Source organism: Centroberyx gerrardi, chromosome 8, assembly GCF_048128805.1.
Source record: "Centroberyx gerrardi isolate f3 chromosome 8, fCenGer3.hap1.cur.20231027, whole genome shotgun sequence".
In the NCBI taxonomy this organism is placed as follows: domain Eukaryota; kingdom Metazoa; phylum Chordata; class Actinopteri; order Beryciformes; family Berycidae; genus Centroberyx; species Centroberyx gerrardi.
Genome location: NC_136004.1, coordinates 20,201,883 through 20,222,124, shown reverse-complemented (window position 1 = coordinate 20,222,124; position 20,242 = coordinate 20,201,883). Strand labels below are relative to the sequence as shown.

General features: G+C 43.4%; 2 protein-coding genes across 2 annotated transcripts; both read right to left on the bottom strand.

Moving 5' to 3' along the window:
• Window positions 1–1,330: 1,330 nt before the first annotated feature.
• On the bottom strand, window positions 1,331–5,666 carry LOC139908270 (sesquipedalian-2). Its single transcript, XM_071894899.2, has 3 exons — window positions 5,584–5,666; window positions 4,823–4,956; window positions 1,331–4,064 (listed from the first exon to the last, which is right to left on the bottom strand). The coding sequence occupies exon 3, from the start codon at window positions 4,020–4,022 to the stop codon at window positions 3,123–3,125; it is 900 nt and encodes a 299-aa protein (XP_071751000.1). The 5' UTR covers window positions 4,023–4,064; window positions 4,823–4,956; window positions 5,584–5,666; the 3' UTR covers window positions 1,331–3,122.
• A 9,052-nt stretch (window positions 5,667–14,718) lies between these two features.
• On the bottom strand, window positions 14,719–19,921 carry prr16 (proline rich 16). Its single transcript, XM_078285371.1, has 3 exons — window positions 19,829–19,921; window positions 15,247–15,585; window positions 14,719–15,078 (listed from the first exon to the last, which is right to left on the bottom strand). The coding sequence occupies exons 2-3, from the start codon at window positions 15,529–15,531 to the stop codon at window positions 14,719–14,721; spliced, it is 645 nt and encodes a 214-aa protein (XP_078141497.1). The 5' UTR covers window positions 15,532–15,585; window positions 19,829–19,921.
• Between the last annotated feature and the right edge of the window lie 321 nt (window positions 19,922–20,242).

Here is a 20,242-nt window from a genome sequence, read left to right as displayed (position 1 = left end):
TACCTTAGTATTTCATGTCTATCTAATCCAATAAATGTGGCCTGAGAAGCATGGCTACTACAATCTTGACCTTATTGAAGCATTGACAGTATTTTACAATATTTGGCATGCAATTTATGACAAATATTTTAGTCTACGCATGTAGATGTAAACACGTACTTTTACTTTGAAAGTAGTGTACCGGGAGTGGTTCAGCTCTTCTAGGCAGCTTCACGTCGTTTGGCTCACCTCAAGTAGCTCCGTGGTCAAATATGTGCACGATGCACAAACTGTCATGACTGCTCGCATTAAGCCAGTCTGGCCCGATGCGGACGGTCTGCTAATAACTCTTACATGCAGATCAGCGTGTCACTGCTCTGGTAGCTAGTGCTACAGATCCTAAATTATTCACACTGGCGTCCTATCCCATCTGGCTCGGTGGGATGAATTGTTTTTACAACAATTCTGTAACAAACTGATAAGCCCTCCGAAAACAGCATGTTGTACTGAACACTGAACACTTGTATTCACTCAAAGAGCAAATACATGAACTAAAAACAAACTTTTCTTCCTCCCAATGCAACTCTGCAGACCATACAGGCCTAATACTGCGCTGTGTGCATTCAGCTTCTACATGTGTGCATTTCTCTAAGTGATCACAAGAAGATATTATCAATACTTACTATATAAATACAGTAGGAAAATTTAAAACGCATAATTTACACAGACCGACCTTCCATGTGGCTAAAAGTGCTGGTCGGATACATTACCTAAAATCAGTGTGTACTGCTGCTTTTCTATCCTGACAGGGAGTTAAATATTCACTTATATTCACTTGGCGCAACAGGTGTAAAATAAATAAATAAATAGATGGATAGAATGAAAAGCAGCGGGGCCTGTGGGTCAGAGGAGCAGGACTGAAGACCACCGCTGACTAACATTGTTACAGAGCGACACCTGGTGATAGAGAGCTGGAGTAGCACAAAGAGTGTGTGTGTGTGTGTGTGTGTGTGTGTGTGTGTGTGTGTGTGTGTGTGTGTGTGTGTGTGTGTGTGTGTGTGTGTGTGTGCGTGTGTGCGTGTGTGTGTTTGGTCTTGGCAGTTAATTATCTATTCATAATTGTTGATTCGCTTCTTGAAACTGTCATTTTGTAATTATCTCCTCGTGGTCCCTGATACTCAGTAAAAAAACAAACGCATAATACCTAAAACGAAAACATCTTGCTGTTGCTATACTCCAGATCTAGAAAACTAAATTCCAGTTCAAATGTCTGACAACCAGAAAAGTGCATTAGAAGCAGAAATTATGATCTTGTAAAAAAAAAAAAGGCAATGACATGTTAACAGTATTTATTGATTTGTTTAAATGCTTAACAAACATCTTTTCAAGGTACAATCATGTCAGGAAAATGTGTTAAATATTATTGGTTATTCGAAATGGTCTGCATATACTGCGCAGTATAGTATTGGAAAATGTTCTTAGAGTCGTGTTTATGAAGACATATAAACTGAGTGTAGGTCTTTTGGCACTCTTGAATAAAGACATGTAGAATTGTCATTTATGTGGTTAATTTGACACGTTCTCGAAATGCTTACAATATTAAATTGAAATTGAAATGTAACATTATTTTCGTCAGTACGCATAGTAACCCTCCCCTGGAGTCAATAAAACAGTTTTTATCACAACCGTAAGTGTCGATAATATAAATGTCAACAGCCTGATATATAGTAGTAATGATAGTGTTGTGCACCGAGGCAGGCTGAAGGAAGTGAGCCATTGTCACAAACTGATTGCACCAAGATGAGGCTTTGGCAAGAAAGAAAATAAAAGAGCCGTACCGTAGAAATAGAGGAAAACAAGACACAATCCCCCGTCATTGTGGCCCTCTGGCAATGGTCTCATGTGCAATAACAGAGCTGGAAAGAAATCATAAGGCACGTATACAACTAAAATGTAAACCGTTACGTGATTGGATATAGAAATAGAAGTGATCATTTTTTACATGGCCCATTTCGCAGACTGCTGGTGTTATTGGACCTGAATTTCCAACATGGAATAATTAATATCTTCATAGATGCTCAGAAACAGGCCTATATCAGCTATAGTACACTCATTCAGTAACATTCAGGTGTCATACTTTATCAACTGCTACAAACAAACCAATAGTGTGATGAAATAACAAAATAAAGATATGATTTGATTGTATACAGTCAATTCTCTCTTGATGTGAAACGAACACAGAATCACAAGGACATTGTACGTTTTTTAAGTTCAAGGATAAAAATGTTCCTTTTTGAAACGTACGAGTCAAAAAAGAACTAAGTGACAAGCATTCATATGACACAGCATCATCTGGCTGCTGGCTAACAAGAGCTAAAAATACCAGAATGTGTTGCTCTTAGCGAGACATCCAGCTCGCTCCACGGCCCCCAGCGCCCGGAGAGAGGCTGCTCTCTCTGACATTAAGCACCAAAGTCCTCTGGGGTGAAATGTGCCCTGGTGGGAGTCTGGGGGAAGATCAGGACTGCTTTTCCCCAAAGCACCTCCTAGCCTGAGAGCATCTTCACTCCACTGTGAGTCAATGGATTAAAAATGATCTTAGTGGTGAGATGGGTTAGGTGCGGCGTATTCAGGAGGGCAGAAAAATCCTTGAATGTTGGCAATGTAATAAAATATGAGTAATAGTTTGCTGTGCATTTGTTCCATCAAACTCCAAACAACCTTTATCTGGATGCATTTGCATCTTGCTGCCAAAAGAGATGAATTGTCAGTTGGGCTACATTTTCTAATAAATGGTTAGCACTTTTAATCCTGTATTGCTAACATTCTGTGTTGGCCTTGACAAACTTCACTTAGCACATCTGTGAAAAAAGCTATTTTGAGTTTGCTTTAGTTTGCCTGGATTGTAAGACGGGTGGTGTTAACACTTTAGACACTTTGATTGATTCCCCTGTGCCAGACAAGATCTAGAATCAATCGCAGACATTTTTAGTTCAATACATCCATTTAGTTCAATCCATCCAGTAGTGATTTGACTGCAATTTGTACCTTTCAGCTAGGTTCAGAAGGCTATAACATCGTAGAATGTTGAGAAAGGAATGATACGATTGTGTGGTGGAAAGAAACGCTCCGTCTCCGTCACTTTACTGGCTCTGCAGCCACTCCACTCTCAGTTCCTCCACCTCTCTGCCGTACCAGTCGTGGAGCTTGGAGAAGCAGCCGGTGCCAGGAGAGACGGGGCTCTCCAGAGACGCTCCTCTCCTCCTTGGGGGCACAGGAGGAGGCCTCACGCCGTCACCCCCACCTCCAACCGCACCGCCATTCCCAGAGTCTGTGCTGCCTTCCCAGGCCACGCAGGACGAAGCTCCCTCCCCGAAGCCATTAGCCAGGGCAGCGGGCGATTTACTCCACGCGACTCCGTTCTCCTTGGAACACCCAGAGGTGAGCTGGACTTCATCCTGGAGGTTCCTCTGGGTAGAGAAGGGGACGGGTGGGGGAGGCGCAGTAGATGACGTCGATGATGAGGATGAAGACGATGATGTAGAGGACGCTCCGGACCTGGACCGTGCCACCTGGTTTCTCCTGGAGGACTTGGTCTTGCCCTGAGGTCCTGCAGCTCCGGCCCCACCACAGCCACCTGCCCCGGCCTCCTGGATCTCCTCCAGCTGCCGCTCCAGCTCCTTCACCACCAGCCTCATGTAGTCAAAGCTGGCCCGGGACAACGCCTTCACCCACGACTCCATGGCTGCTTGGTTCTCAGCAGCCATCTTGTAGATCCGGGCTTTGGCACAGTCGAACTTGATGGCAAAGGCAAACTCCTCGGCCGACTCGCACAGCTCCACGGTGCATCCCTCCAGGACGATGACGCCGATGGGCTCGCGGCTCTCGCGCTCCTCAAAGTAGAAGAGCATGTTGCCCTTCAGGACGAACCAGCGACGGTGATAAGCCGTGTTGCGCTCACCCTTTTTGAACAGGAAGCCCGTCTTGTCCGGCGGCGAGTCGCAGGTGGCGTAGTGCGCCACGCTGCGTTCGTTCAGCTTCATCTCTCCTGCTCCTCCTTTTCCCTCGGCGGATGCTTGACTTATCTAAAGAAAAACGTAAAGACAGACGTTGTTGATTGGAAAACCTGCATACCTGGACGCCACCGAGTTAGACTATATGGACTAATCTTTCAAACCAATCACTTCACCAGGTAATTTAATTAATGAGTTGCTCCCTTTCTGCTTGAAGGTGTGAGAATCAGTAAAATAAACTGATGCAGTGTTTGGTTGGAAGGAAAACCTGCAAACTCTTAGCTCTCCATGGCACATGACTGTATACTACTAGTCTAACTACATGGGTTTGAATATAATAACAATAACAATGTGTGATACTTCATTGATCCCCATAGACAGAAACTTGTAAATCCTGTTGCCAAATTCAATGAAAACTACTCATTTTAAAAATATGGGCTGTGCAAAGAAATATACGGCTGCCTCACTGCAAATACAGGCTAACTGAACAGGCAAACAGACTGTTCATACAGCAGGGAGAAATTCTTGGGTTACACACCATGTAATGACCAGTGTAAATACTGTAAACTAGGGACTCTGACCTTGCCCCTGTGTACAGAACAACTAATCCCATTTTAATCCTTTCTTTCTTGAGATGGAGGCATTAAAGTTCAAGTATGACTCCACATCGGCTTACATCTGTTTACTCAATTAGCATTTTAAATCCATTTGTGTAGCGGCTGCTCGCTCTACCTCACAGAGCATCAGTCCTAACTCAAATTATGCTTAAAATCTGATTATTTCTACTGTCAATAAAATCTACACACTTTGAAGAGTGTAGCTGTACTTACCTGTCTATCTCATATCCAGCTGATATCCCCCTCTCCTCCCTTTACAACAGGAGCTCACAGTGCTGTAGCTCTGTTGAAGCTCACAACTCAACATGTCTCCATCTTTTCTTGTCTTTTCTCTCTCTCTCTTTCACCTTGAAAAGAAAAAGTGGCAGGCGTTAGTTGTTGCATTTATTTTCCCACAAATTCCTCTCCATGGGTTGACCAGCAACGGCAGTTAAATGAGCAGGATGACTGTGGTCTTCTTGGTTTTACAAGTGCGAGTGGAAAGGACGACCAAGTGCAAGAGGGGAAAATGTTTTCGCCATGGGAGGCAAACATATTGCAGATTTTTTTCCTTCCCTCCTCTAATCGTATTTGGGAGAATGATTCAGTCTCAAGCGGAGTGGGATTGGTCACAAGCTTTTGACACATCAGCACTTTGCAGCATTTGCGGCATTTATTTCGGTCTACAGTAACAGCTTCGCTTACTGAAGGCCATAAGATGCTGAACCGAGAACAACCAGGGTCTGTCTGTCTCTGAACAAAAGGCTGTCAAGACTCAATACACTGTCTGTGCGTGTGTGTGTGTGTGTGTGTGTGTCTGTCACTACTAGCTTACGTTAGCCACTTTGGCGAATACAATTTTTTATCCAACGTCAGCATTTTGCAGCCAGGACAGTCCACCAAAACCTTGAGGTGATAGCTAGCTGTTTGAGCGACAGAAGGACGTTCATTACAACACATAGTATCTGACAGGAGTGTGTTAGCTTACTTCGTACCTGCGACCAAAGACGTTTCCTCTGCCAGATATGTTTTCTTCCCGTTTCTTTCTTTTTTTTTTTTTTTGCTTTGTGTCTCTTCCTTCCTCCGGCTTCCCTGTCACGTGACCGTCCGCGAAGTGCACGCGTTGTGAGTACGCGGGCTGCTTGAATGGGGCGGACAATTATATCCTTCCGTTCCCGCCCTGAAAATTCCGTCATTCGGGTGATCGGTGAAATAAAACAGTCGCACCCCGTCTTTGCCCTTGGAAATGTAGTACAGTGCGTGCAGGCTTTGGATAGCGTGAGAGCTGTAACACCTGCACTGGTCTGAAAGAGCTGATGTGGACTACACAAATGCTTAAGTTATAACATTATTATTCGAATAGAATAGAATAGAATAGAATAGAATAGAATAGAATATGAATAGATGTTGCTTGATGAAATACAATGAAATGAGCGAAATTAATATGTCCTGCTTTTGAGGGTTTTTTTTTTAGTTTTTTTTTTACCTCTATTCAACGTCTTTTTTTTCTTTTTTTTTTAACCTTCCTTTATTTACCCAGGGAGAGTCGACTGCTTGCTGTTTTCCAGCAACGCCCTGCTTCACATTTCCACACAGTTGCGCCTCGAAGCTGCCCAGTCTTCCTCTGTTGGCCACTGACCTGCTCAGTTAGGGGTTGGATGCCTTGCTCAAGGGCACCACATTTTCCTGCCACCCACATTTTCCCAGCTGGTTTCTCCGGTTCGGGGATTTTAACCAGCGACCTTGCAGTCAGCAGTGTGCTTCTCTAGCCTGCAGGCTGCCGCTGCCCCGTCCCTCTAACCCCATCCCTCAGTTTTATGGCACTGAGCCGTGTGATAATGTATTTGACCATGACAAGCCATTATGCATTCATCAGAATATCTTCTGGAGACAGCCGATGGCCTTTGGCACTGCTGGTCTGGTATCTCATCACGCTAATCTTCAATTAACTGATGCAGCTGCTGATGGTATTTGATGTATTTTTCTTTCTGAAAGGTTTGCTTGCACTGCCTTTGGTATCTTTGATAAGTGTGATGTTCTTGCAGTCAGTTTAATTTCCTCTATTTGACTTCCAGTTCACAGAGTCCTGACATTAGACAGGATTAATTTGTAAAAGGAAATTTTATCATAAAACAAATTTAAACACCAGATCAACACAGTCTGTACTCAAAATCATTGTGAAATAATTCACATTAAAGGAAAAGTCCACAAAGTATATACAGAGACACCAGCGTTAAGTGCAAAGTGTTTACTTCTCACATGTTATTTTCCAACAGTTTGCGGACACGCACACAACAAAACATCACTGACAGCTTTTTGAGACATTCCATCCCTCTTTCCAGCTGATTCTTGATTGGTCCAGAGTTCGGTCATGAATTCAGTCTCTGTGCCCAGTGAGAACAAAGAGAGGTGGGGTTTACAAGTGTGGTGCCTCCAGGTTGACTGTGGAGAAAGGCTGTGTACATCATCAACCAACATTTGATGCTCTCCATTTCATAGAGCTGTTTCTCCCATCCCAGCTGACGTTTCTCTCCCTTTAATAGATCCAAAATGACTGTCCAGCCTATACAGATCATATTTGTTCACTTATATAATGTAAGATTCTATCCTTCTTACTTGCTTAACAACTACTTGCCGGTCTAGGCAATGTGATGGCACCTTTACCCAGGCCGCATGTCAGCTTAGCAGTGGCTGCAGAGATACCTTTGTTCGACTTGCGATGGACAGCAAATGAGGAAACGGGAGGGAATACTTGTCAATTCTGTCTCTATAGCATGGAGAGCAGAGCACCCTGCGCGTCAGACGCACCGACAGACAGCCTCTCCACAGAAATGCATAGAAAAACACAGTGATGGCAGGACAAAGTGGAAGAGTCAGTCATGCTTTCATTCAGCCTCATGCCTCCCATAAAGCACAACTCGGTATTTGGTTTACGCCATTTCTCTTCTCCACGGCACTTTCTTTCTCCCAATACAGCTCACTCCCACGCCCCCGTAATGTTTATTATAATGACCATACCGAAGCATTTATTTTTCATCCATATAAAGAATGTTCTGTTGCTATATATAAATAAATCATCCTGTTATGCCCTGCAGAGAAACATGTACCTCTAGGGAATGTCATCTTTCTTCAAAATACCTCTCAGTCATCCAACACAATATCAAAAATATCATCTCTTTAAATGTTAAAGTCTCTGTAGAAAAATGCTTGAAATATATATATTAAACATGTACATGTATATTTGTATACAAAGAAAATTTGATGCAAATTATTACTTATTCAAGGATCCTTTAAAGCTGTAACTATATGCCACACTATATCTCTGCATGTTATTGTGAAAAAAAATAGCTTGCATGGCACCGGTCGAGCACATAGATTTAGATGAACATAATGTCTGGACACAGACCAGTGACCACATCATCGTTACTTTCAAATCATTAATCTTTCCAAAACTATACTGTGAATGTGGAATGTGCAATATGGCACATAATGAGATGATATTGTTTCTCCTCATTTGCAGTCCAGCAGAACAGAGTTTTCCTCACAGGCAGACCCATTGGTCTCTCCAGACACAAACAATTGCAGTTCTTTAAAAGGCAAATTCCGTTGGTTGAGTGGAGCTATTGATTTTTATCTGAGCATGCACAGAGCAAAAGCCTGTGTAACCAACACTCAAACAATGGCTGACATCATTTCATTCACTAGATCCTCCATCTAGTCTCTCTATTTTCGATAACAGCAGTTTCAGCAGTGCTATAACGAGTACACACCAGGCAGGATCTCCCCTTTGGAAACCCCCATTCTACTCTTTAATTCAACTACTTTTTATGTAACAAAATATATCAGCTTCACTACTGTAAATTCATCCATCTGTGTGCGAATACAGGGCCGCCCCTCTCCTTTCCCCAATTTCACAGTAACATTTCCCCCCTTTGAACACCATTGTGCCTGGAGGTTGTTCAGTGTTCGGTCTCCAGGTATGAATTTGGTTAGAAGGTCTTGTCTCCTGTTGGCTGACAGCCATTAACGCTTCAAAAAAAGGGGATTCGCTGCCTCAGCTCTGGCTCCTCCCTCCTCGATCAACCAGAGTTGATCAATTTATGAAACAAACGTTCCTTCCGCTCATATCTCGATGGGCCCTGCAGGGGAAAAGGAGGAAACATATTAGTGTGAACAGAAGTCATACCAACAACAGTGGCTTTTCATAGAGCAACGTATAACAAGATATCAATGCCCACACACAAGCACACAGACAAACAAGCACACACACACACACACACACCTACCCACACACACAAAGTAATCAAAGTTAATAGGACTGAGCCGTCTGCCACTTTTGCTCTGTATGAAATAAAAAGCTTTCCCTTTTGTGAAAAGAAAATGGCCTGGCATCCTGTCTCTCCTTAAATAGCTGCCATTTCTTCAGTGTTTCTTAGTCAATTTTGGAGTGGTGCAGTGAGCAGAAGACCCCATCTGGGTTACTGTGGCTCTGATAAAGCTGATCCTGTTGTTGGGATATTGTTTACCTTCCCTCAGCAAGGTGCAGCTGATGCCTCTAACTTTTAACAATCTCCAAAGGAGCGTGAAATCCTCAGATTAAGTTTGCTTCACCACAGAAGCTTTCTAAGTTGCGTTGAGCCCTCTCACGCCCTTTGACTCATTCTCACACACATGGATGCATGTACTCATGCACGCCTTTCTGCACTCACACACATACAAACACATGCACGTGTGTCTCTCAAACAGTTGCACACAAAAAATGAAATCCACGTATGAGTCGGCACATACGTATACATAAATGCACACACATTTGGACATACACACACACACGCCCACACTTTCCAACATCATGACTTTGTCTGAGTCACAGATAACAAAGCACTAAGACAAGCCAGTATCCATGCCTAATGTGCACCAGATTTACTTTTGAACGCTCTGATGTTTGCCAATGTAGGTCAAGTCTATTTTGTATTGTAATGAACTTTGCATATCTCCATTACAGATGTAATGCCTCTGGCACACAACACCACAATTATTTGGCTTTCATTTTGTTTAATGTTTTCCACTTTTAACATTTTCATTTTCAATGATGACAATGAAATGCAGCCAATTGAGAGAAACAAAAATCAAAGTAAATGATGCATGCAGAATTGGGATGAGCAAATAGACAATTGAGTCTCTTGGCAGACTATCACCACCAACAATCAGACAGAGGAACAACGGCTAATTAATATTCATTGGCAAAATCTGTGTCTCACTCTGACACATTTATTGAGTTTTATTGCACACTGTGTGCTTGCCAAGTTGAAAAATGAGATGAGGACAACATAGTCAGTGGAAGACTGAAGAAACATATATGGCCATCGGGTTATAAGGCAGCAAATCAGAGTAATACATTTACATAATAACCCTATCATGAATAATCAATATCTCTGATGCAAACTAACCATTCAGCTGCATGGGATTTTGAGTTGAGAATTCAAATGCATCGACATGCTCTCTAATTATGGAAGCAGCAGGTTTGCTCATACTCATACCATACAACATTCATGTGGTTTCACCTTCTCTCACGCATTCCCAGAAAGCAGTGCTAGGTGGATATAGACAGGGATGGTGAAGAACTGAGCTGAGCTGTCCCACTACTGACGTCAGCAGGATTTGGGATTGAAACTGAAAATGCGCAGCCTCTAAATCGGGGAGCTACAGGATAATTTATTAGCGGGTACAGAATAAGTAGGAGTAGTTTTTTCATCCCTAGAAGGTCATCCCACATCCAAATTTACACAGATCCGACGTGAAGGGTGCAGAGGCTGCTGCAATTGCGGAAAGAAACAAAAAAACATCTCAAGTCAATGAACTTTGTGACTAAAAATTACAAATGCAAAAAAGCAGTTGCTCACTGCACGCAAGTATCAGATATATTTTAATAATAGCTCGCCTACCCACATGCATATGGAGATACATGTGCACACAGCGCTGGTCTTATGCATACAGCTGCTGCAGAGTGGGAGTGAAGCATCATCCGGGGAGAGAAGGAACGAGAGGGAGAGAGAGAGAGAGAGTGAGAGAGAGTGAGAGAGAAGGAGGGAGAGAGGTGGGGCATGAGCTAGAGCTGTAGCTGTGAGCTGTAGGGAGTAGGTCAGTGTAGGTGAGTCAGTCCTGACTCACGATGGGGGCGGTGAAGATCCACCTCCTCCCTGCCCATTACAACTCCGTCCTCGAGCCTGGAGCGATGGAATTCAGTTAACCATTATAAAAACAGTGAAAACCTCCTACATCCGTGATTGGGAGAGCAACGGATTCTGATTACAAATAATAGATGACTGTAATCTGTTTAAAGCTGCTACGTGTAGAATATTACCTACATATATGATTCTCAAATTGATATTGATAGCTTAGTATAATGGCTGTAGAAAAAATGAGCCCACTGCAGAGAAAACTGGTCTATTCTATGTGTTGCTTTCTGTTTGTTTATTCTATGTTTCCCCAGGTACGATTTCCTGCGAATTGTGCAGGATTGATGGCACCAAGGAAGGGCCTCATGCTGCGCTCATGTCATGCTGGGTTTACCGTAAATATGAACTGCCAACTGGGAAAAGACTTTCATGGCAATGAATGTTTTTAGGATATGTGGGATTTTTTGTGGCCTCCAATAACTGATGTATAGTGTGCCATTACAGGCGGCAAACACTACAGGGAATCCACCGATGTCAGCAGTCCAAGATAATAAAAAATGAAATTATATGTTATATTCACACTAATACTCTACTCTACTTATGAAAAATGAGTAATGTCTGCTACAGTTTGTTTATGCTATGATTTTTAATTAAAATTATTTTGGATGTGGGCATTCCAATGAGTTAAACACGTGAACGCTTCCAAGTTGTGGCAATGAGATATCATCCCATTCCTACGCTTCTTCCAATACGACTGCCTCATTTTTAACAAGCAGCATGAAGCTACTTAAAACAGCAGGCGGTAGAACTACTGAAAACCTGCCACTCCCAACAGCTGTACCTTCGTCAATAAAACACAAAAAGAAGCCTTTGACAGAGAAAGCTAAAAGAGCGAAGAAGGAGAGTGAGCGAGCCCGGGGGAAGACCAGAGAGAGCTAGTTAGCGGTACAACAGTAAAATTTGTTACCAAAGCTTTTTAATCAGCTCTTTCCGAATCATTGTGGCTGATTTCTGGGTTTCTAGTCTGTGCACAAAGGTGAGTCCTCTTTGCGACAGTGATGTACAGTAAAACACTACCACTAAGGCACTTGAGGTGTCACCAAAGTCATTACATTTCAAATTCTACTGGCAGCAGCTTTAATGTACTAATTACACAGTAATTAGGTAGCAGATATGTTGGCTGTTGGATTATGGGAAAATGGGCTTGTAGAAATGTGTAATGGATAACAATTTTAATGTAACTTTCCAAACCCTGTGCAAATCCTTATGTGCTGGACAAAAAGAAGGAAAAGCACAAGCACAGTGAAAAGGAAAAGAACTAGCTTAAGTGCAGACTCCTTTACTTTTTCAATGTGTTCACTTAATCATACACTGCCAAGTCCACCGTGTCAATTTCCTCGGTTCATTGAATAGTGCATTAGGCAGTAGCTACAGTAGCAAAGCCCTTATGAGCTGCATCTATTGATAATACTGGCTGCACTCCATTCTGTAGCACACTACTCCGTTTAGCATGAGTGTGTATTGTGTGTGTGTGTGTGTGCGTGCGTGCGTGTGTGCATATGCTGCCGCGAGAGTCATTAGGATTCATTAATGCAAGGTAAATATAGTGAATGTTCTGCAGCGAGAGCAATCATCTTGAGGACAAACATACACACACACACACAAATATGAGCAAACACAATGCAGCCGATCCAGCCAATACAGCATCCACCTCCATTGCACTACTAATTCTTTTCTACTCTATTCACTTTCTTTCACCATTTCTTTCTGCCTCTCTCTATCTCACATGCTCTCTTTTCCCCCTCTCTCTCTCTCTCTCTCTCTCTCTGTCACACTTTCTCTCTCCCTCTCTCCCCCTCTCTCTCTCTCTCTCTCTCTCTCATTTTTCTCATGGTTGAATATCCACTGATCCCTAATCCAGACGCCGATTTTGGATTGTAGAGGCCAGGGAGGTCATGCATTGAATTTAGTCATCACTGTTTGCTATTTCATACCCTGATTTTCTCAGCCTTAAACCCAAGCCTCCCACCCCCACAACCCTGACACACACATCCCCCCCAACACACACACAAACATAAACATACACACACACATATACTGTATATAACTCCTTGCCCCCTAAGCACACACAACTGACCCCGATTCCACACACATTATGTCTTTCTTCCTCTCTTTCTTTCTTTCTTGCTCTCTCTTTCTGTCACTCTCTCTCTCTCTTTTCCATGAAAATATGTGCAGCAGCAGTTCAGAGCTTGGTCAAGGCTAATGTTGGTACAAAGGCTGTCTGAGGCAGTGCTGTTATCTCCTGTAGTCTAATCCGGCTAATTAAGGGCATCGCTGGGAGGAAGGTGCTACTATTCTCATCCAACTCCAGGGTATGCCCCATCTCCCCATGTCTGAGCAACTGACATGTGCTTTTACACACACACACACACACACACACACGCACACACACGCACACACACACGCATAAACACACACAAAAAGATACATGATTTCAACATGAAATTATTATTTTAGTCACACTCATACGCACACACACACACACACACACAGAAAAACACACACACACACACACACACACACACACACACACACACACACACACACACTCACACAGGCTCTCTTACTGATCATTGAAAGCCAATATAATGAAGACTACCACCTACTCATGTAGACTGATATCATCACTTATGGTCCATTAAGCCAATAAAGGCCAGCGTGTGTTCCATCTGATTCTCTCTATTCATGAGTAGAAATGATTAGCCTACTGTGCATTTAGTCTCATAGATATCATAAGGACTGATAATGGGAGTCTACGAGAATGAGGAGTTAAGTTGCTCACTCAGGATTTGATTGTGAAATGAAATGCAAGATTGTTCAAGCCGAATTAAAATGAAATATTCCTCTTCTGTACAAGTTATCAGTAGATACAGCGCTAGATCAGAAAGACCATTTTGTCATCTAACGCTTCTCTCCCTCCACCCGCCCACCATGTCACTCTCTCTCCCTCTCATTTTCTCTCCCTCACTTCGTTCCTTCAGTTTGACACATCAGCAAAATGGGACTTCTAGAGACGAGAGGTGATGAAGGGAGAGGTAGTGCGAAGTCACTTGTCAGTCTCTCACCCCTAGTCACTCAGCTTGGCAGGTGTATGTGTATTTGTGTGGAAGCAGGTACCTGCCAGCACTAACTTCTATGTATTGTGCATCCTGCAACAGCCTTCATCCATACGTGTGTGTGTGTGTGTGTGTGTGTGTGTGTGTGTGTGTGTGTGTGTGGGGGGGGGTTATTTGTGTGTGCGTAGGTGTCGGTGTGTGTGTGAAGAACATCTTTAGGGCTCTGGATGAAATTTGAGGGAAGCTGGTTTTCTTGTTTCATCCAGAAGGACATGAATTAATCAGAGCCCCTCTTTGACAGAAATTCCTGAGTTTGAGAAACCTCCCGACTCGTTAGTACCAAGAGCTCCCAGGAAGACACAGATACAATTTAGCTTTAGTGTTGTCAGCACAGGCTTGCCTGAAACTTTACAGTCCCTGGGCATTTGTCAGTCAGTGCTCGGTACCTGCAAACATCACACACTGCACATATACGTACGCCTATACATGCACCCAAAAACATACACACATGCATAGAGTAAAGGCACATTTATGCATACAGACGCACGCACATATGCATCAGTGCACATATGTAATTGCGCTTTCTCTCCCTCTCTTTCACACACATTCACTCACCGCTTCTTCCCCATCTCTCTGTGTGTACATCTCAGCGCCCATGGCGATGCCTTTGTCTCCATTCCATTCAGCTTCTCCATCCATTGCTTCCTATTTTCCCAACCCTCCCTCTCGCTGTTTGGATAATCCAAAGTTCAACTAGAGTAGAAAGCTCTCATAAAGTAGAAAACACTATGAATGATTCAAGAATGTTTAAGTTAGACAGAGTCAGGGTTCAGCGTCAAACCGTGGTGGTGGTTGATTTGCGTAGGATTGTTTTCTGGGGCTTGAGGGAAGGCGGGTGAGGAGGCACACAAGGTGGAAGAGTGTTTGCCGTCGGCGGGAAACTGTGGCTGACCGAGAGGGTGCCATTTTCCAACATCAGTTCGTGAGGAAGAGCATGGGGAGGAGGAGGGGAGGCGGAGGAGCAGCAGTGCACAGGGCTGAGCCTCATGTCGCTCAGCTCAGCCTGTAAATGGAGCTCTGTGTCGTCCACGTCGTACTGCAGGTCACAGTCCGGGCAGTAGCCGTGATACTGGACCTTCTCGCTGAACCGGACCCGCTCCCGCTCTCGAGGCTCCCTGCCCGGAGCCTGGGGGCACTTGTTCTTTTCATGGCGTAGAAGAGGCATGGGCCTTGGCAACGTAGGCACAAGCCCCGACTCTGGGACCCCGCTGTCACCGGAGATGAAACACGGCGAGGAGGAGAACAACTCCCTGCCCGGTTTCATCGGAAAGACCCCGCCATTCCTCATTAGAGTCCCGTTCGCCTTGGATAGATTCCCTGATAACACTAACGTAGGATGAGGCAGATTCTTCATGTTATGGTCCTCGGCTTTCAGCGGGGTGAGTCTGGGTGGGGGTAAGGGAGGGTGGGGTTTCTTGAGTACCGTCAGGACAGTGGGAGGGTTGGCGGGGACCGGGGCGATGGGTGCAGGCGGCCTGAAGATGCAGTCATCGGGGTAGAGCTTCATCTTTTCCAGGCTGGAAGCGGTGGTGGTGGTGGTGGAGCTAGAGCTGGAGTTAAGCGTGTCTGTCTTGGAGCTGTCTGTCATTCCGTCCTCCTCCAGTTGCAGGTCACAAGTCAGGGTGTCAATGTCATGCACGACCTGGTGAGAAGAAGAGCAAGTGTCACTATGACAGCTGAGGACAGCAAGAATACATGTAAACACACAGGTGGAGGAACAGGAGGAGGAAATAGCCTTTGCAACAATTTGAGTTAGGAACTGAGGAAAAATCACTATGACAACTGGTAATCAGGAAAAAAATAATTATTAAAATGTAGGCTTGAGGGCAAGAAAAGAGGTGATTAAAACAATGAAAAGTTAGTGCCTGTGAGGAGGTGATGTCTTTATCTCCTCAAGTTCTTAATTAATGAATTGTAAAGCACGTTGCTTTAAATTTTGTACAGAATGGGAAAAAGATACACTTTGGTTTAAGAGATTGATTTATGAGATTAAAGATTGATTAAGGTATCACTATGACATCCCAGCCTGGGAGAAGAGAAATATCACTGCAATTTATGGGAACAACCATGAGAGTGCCAGACTCTGACTGAAGTGATATACTGCAACAATCCCATGCACCATCAGAACGAGGAGAAATAACAATATCAACCATATCCTGCAAGTCAAGAAACAAAAACTGTAATTCGAAATACAAAACAATACAAAATGAATGCTGGGAGTGAAAGAAGATACATGTGATAGAAATAATATACATACTGTATGCCAGTGCAGAGGACAGAGACAAACACGGGGAAAGGGTACAGATACAAAACAAATAGACTCTCAGACTCCCTTTGGGCAAAATCTGGGCAAGAAAGAACAACAGATTGCAATATTTGGCTGAAAGGACAACCTGAGAGAGCGAGACAGAGATGGATAAGAATCTTTGAAATACTGCAGCTTACAGTACACCTGAACCAGGGAGAGGGTAAACACATACAATACTGAAACAGAAGTTAGGAGAGAGAAGTGCCACATTTGCTACCAACAGAACCAGATGGAGGAAAAGGAGACAATTCCTTATGGAATCTAGTTCTTAGAGAGATGCAGTCTGCATGAGGCAGAGCAGAGATGAGTAATACAGCCAAACAATGTGCGTCAGGAGGAGCTAATTTCAAGCAGAACCTGAACCTTGCCATGGCAGAAAGAAAACAAAACAAATAGATATGATATGAAGAGCGGAATACATGCAACCTGAACTGTGTGTGTGTTTGAATATGTGTGTGTGGGCGTTGGGTAGTGGGTAGATTTACATGGTAGGGGCGGGGGGGAAAAAACAGGGGTGCAATGTTTGTTTTCATCATGAATATTATGCAGTAGCCTCAGAAATGCACTCCACAAGCAACACAATGCAAGAGAGCAAATAAAATCTATCATATTTGAGGCAGGGTGGAAAAGGAAATAGAAGAAATGCACTGTGACATATGAACATTATCTGGGACAGGGGTAAGGGAAAATAGAGAAATATTTAAATACTTAATCTGCAATCTACAACTCTACAGTAATTTAAGAAGTACCATACACTCCATACTAAAATTGACGATAAATAAAATAAAAATACACATAAAAGGAAGATAGAAATGTGCTGCCTGGTGCAGTAGAGATGAATACATAACGCTGTTATCTCCAGATGCTATGTATAGATAGATACTTCAAATAGATAGATCATTTGCTGTCCTCCAAGAGGAAATCTCTTTTCAAAGCCTGCACGGGGAAACATTAAAGAACAGTAATACAGGAATATGGAAAACAATAAAGAACAGTAATACAGGAAGGTGGAAAACAATAAAGAACAGTAATACCAGACATTATGAGTTCACAGCACACAGACATGTAGATATGTTGGCAGTACAAAAGGCAATTTAACCAAAAAGTAGTTGTAGTAGTAGTAAGTATGCAGCAGGACAGGGCGAGATATTACATATATACATACGTACATACGTACATATATACATACATACATACATACATACATACATACATTCATTACATACATACATACATACATACATTGAGCATACTGGCTCATATTTGATTGAATTGGATTCAGTATCCATGCACCAAACTAAAAGGCCAACTAAGGCCAGCATTTACACTATACTGTACTATCCTTTGGTTTGTAAGTGGAAAGCCTTTGGCTATGAACTTCTCTTCTACAGCTGATCACACTTTGTCTACTTTAAGCAAGCAAGCACTTGCACTGTGGGCACATCCATTGGAAATAAAAGCACTGTGAGGACACAGTCTCTCACCCATACATTTATCTTTGTAGTGCTAAGAAAATACCTGGAGGCTGAAAGAATTGAAATGACATGTACTACTACACATAATAAACTTAGCCCAATAAAAAGCGATTTATTTAACAGACACGCACTGAATAGACATGCTGTTTATCTCTGCTGGGTTAGGGTTAGGGAATTGGCATCATCTGTGGAGACTCCCTCACACGAACAGAGGCAAAAATAATACTGAGATTAAACTCTGGGAAGGAAGGATAAGGAATTTTCCATTACACTACTCATAAAATCCTTAGGAAAACAATGTGCTTATGTTCATGTTCTGAATTAGTTATGTTCATCTCAGAGTACATTATCCCACTGTAAAACAGCATTATTATCATCTAAGGGTTTGAAATATAACTGACATGTCCAAACAATGGCTTGAGGAGCATGGCGAAAGGCTGAGAGAGAAAGAGGGAAGAGGGGGGGATGGAGAGAAGAGAAAGAGAGGGAGAAGGAGAGAGAAAGAGAGAGGGGGCAGGGGCAGAAAAAAAAAGCAGGAGTGGAGCTAAAATCTCCATGCAGTCTTTAAATGGATAATTTGTTGGGACACACACAATAGGTAGTACTAGTATCCCAGTGTGCACCCCTGCTGTAGGCCAGGCAGCTTCTGTGGCTGTGCCAAGCATCTGGGCAGGGTCCTTCCTCAGAGCCAGGCTCAGCTCCAGCCCTGTCTGTGAGTTATAACAGATAACTGCATTTCAAATGGATTATACCCCAAACACTGGCTTTGATAGTAACACCCCCCTCGAGGTATGTGTTTAGTGTGTGCGGCGTCAGAATAACTGATCCTCTACACAATTTCCTGCGAGCGAAAAAGAAAGCGAGCACATCACAAAAACTCACAATAGACAGATTACAATGCCTCCTTGTTCTCGTTTATCTCCGGTGCGTGTTGTGAAACGTTGTAAACTGTGCAGGGAACACAAAAGGGAGTCTAATTCAGCTCAAGTTGCGAAAACAGAGAGCGAGGGGAGCAGGGAGGCAGAAGGAGACAGATGCTGTGAAGACTACCCATCCCATTCATAATGTAGGAACCACAGGCTGTACGCAATAGGGTTTTATTAGAATGACAGCCTGTCATGTTAGGGTGAGAGGTTCGGTGCAGCAAGCCGGATGCCTGGTATGTAGCTGGTGGAGGAACGTAAACATAAAAGCAGGTTAGGTTGAAGCCCACAGTAGGGGCTAATGACAGAGACGTGGTACCATGGGAATACCAGATGATTGACATTAAGGGGAAAACAGGTCTGAAGCAAGGAGCGCACACGTGCAGCTGAATGAATTGAAAGAGAAAATATGTCTCTCAGTCACTTAGATGTGATACGCCGCTGAGAGGGTCTTGTTATTTTAACAAGGTGTTTGGAAAGAGAGAGAGAGAGAAGGAGACAGAGAGAGAAAGAAAGAGAGGCAGGCAGACAAGAGATAAAGAAGGGTTGAAGATGAGAGATGAAGATAAGAGTGGGTGTGATAGGCACAGACAGAGGTGGGAGATAAAGAAAGAGACCAAAAGACAGAGATGGAGAGACACAGAGGCAGAAAGGAGAAAGTGAGAAGGCGAGAGAGTGAAAGAGAAAGATAACTGCTATATTATTTGGCAGGGGATACAATTTTGCAGAAAACAACAGCAGCATTAAGATGATGAAATGCAATGCAAAGCGCCTTCCTTGGTGAACTAACTCTTCCATTAACTATTAATTGAGATTAATTTTTCCTCACTTTAATCAAAGCCTGCACGTCAAGGCGGAGCTGCCTTGTCATTTTACACCACACATCCTGTCCCACGCGTCTTTCATGTTGGAGATACTGATCACATACATTAGCGGCGGAGGAGGAGCTTCCCGCTGCGTGCGTCTCTGTGTGTGTGTGTGTGTGTGTGTGTGTGTGTGTTCACTCTGTCATAGCCTTTTCCAGGCCCCACTGAGGTGGACGTCAGCCTCCCATCTCCCCTCACACAAGGCTGCTTAGAAAGAGCGTCCTCAAACCAAACTGGCCTGTAGAAACAACACATCGTAATCCTGCTGTAAAAGGCTTTGCACAGACGGTGTCAGTGTCTCCTATTCCTTTACCTCTTTGAGCTCCTTGGCTACATCCTTAAGGTCTCCCAGGATGGTTTCCAAATTCTCCACGATTGTCTTGATCTCCTTTTTCACTTGTACTTTGGAGACTACTCCTTCAGCTTCTGCATTTGGTACCCCTGACATTCTTCAGTTTATGGCACAATCTGTCTCGTCAAGGATCTCAGTCAAATCCTTTGGTTGCCACGCTGCCACTTTGCCAATGCATTTTTTTTTTTTTTTTTTTTTTTTTTAGTCCTCTGCTCTCTTCACTTTTCCTCCTACATCACGGCCAGAATGGAGCGAAGCAGCGTCGGACAGCGTTTTACCGACCACTACGCATGCGCAATAGACCGTATAAAAAAATACCGTTATATTAAAATATTGTAACATACTGTCGGCGAAGCAGTGCTTGTCCACAATATT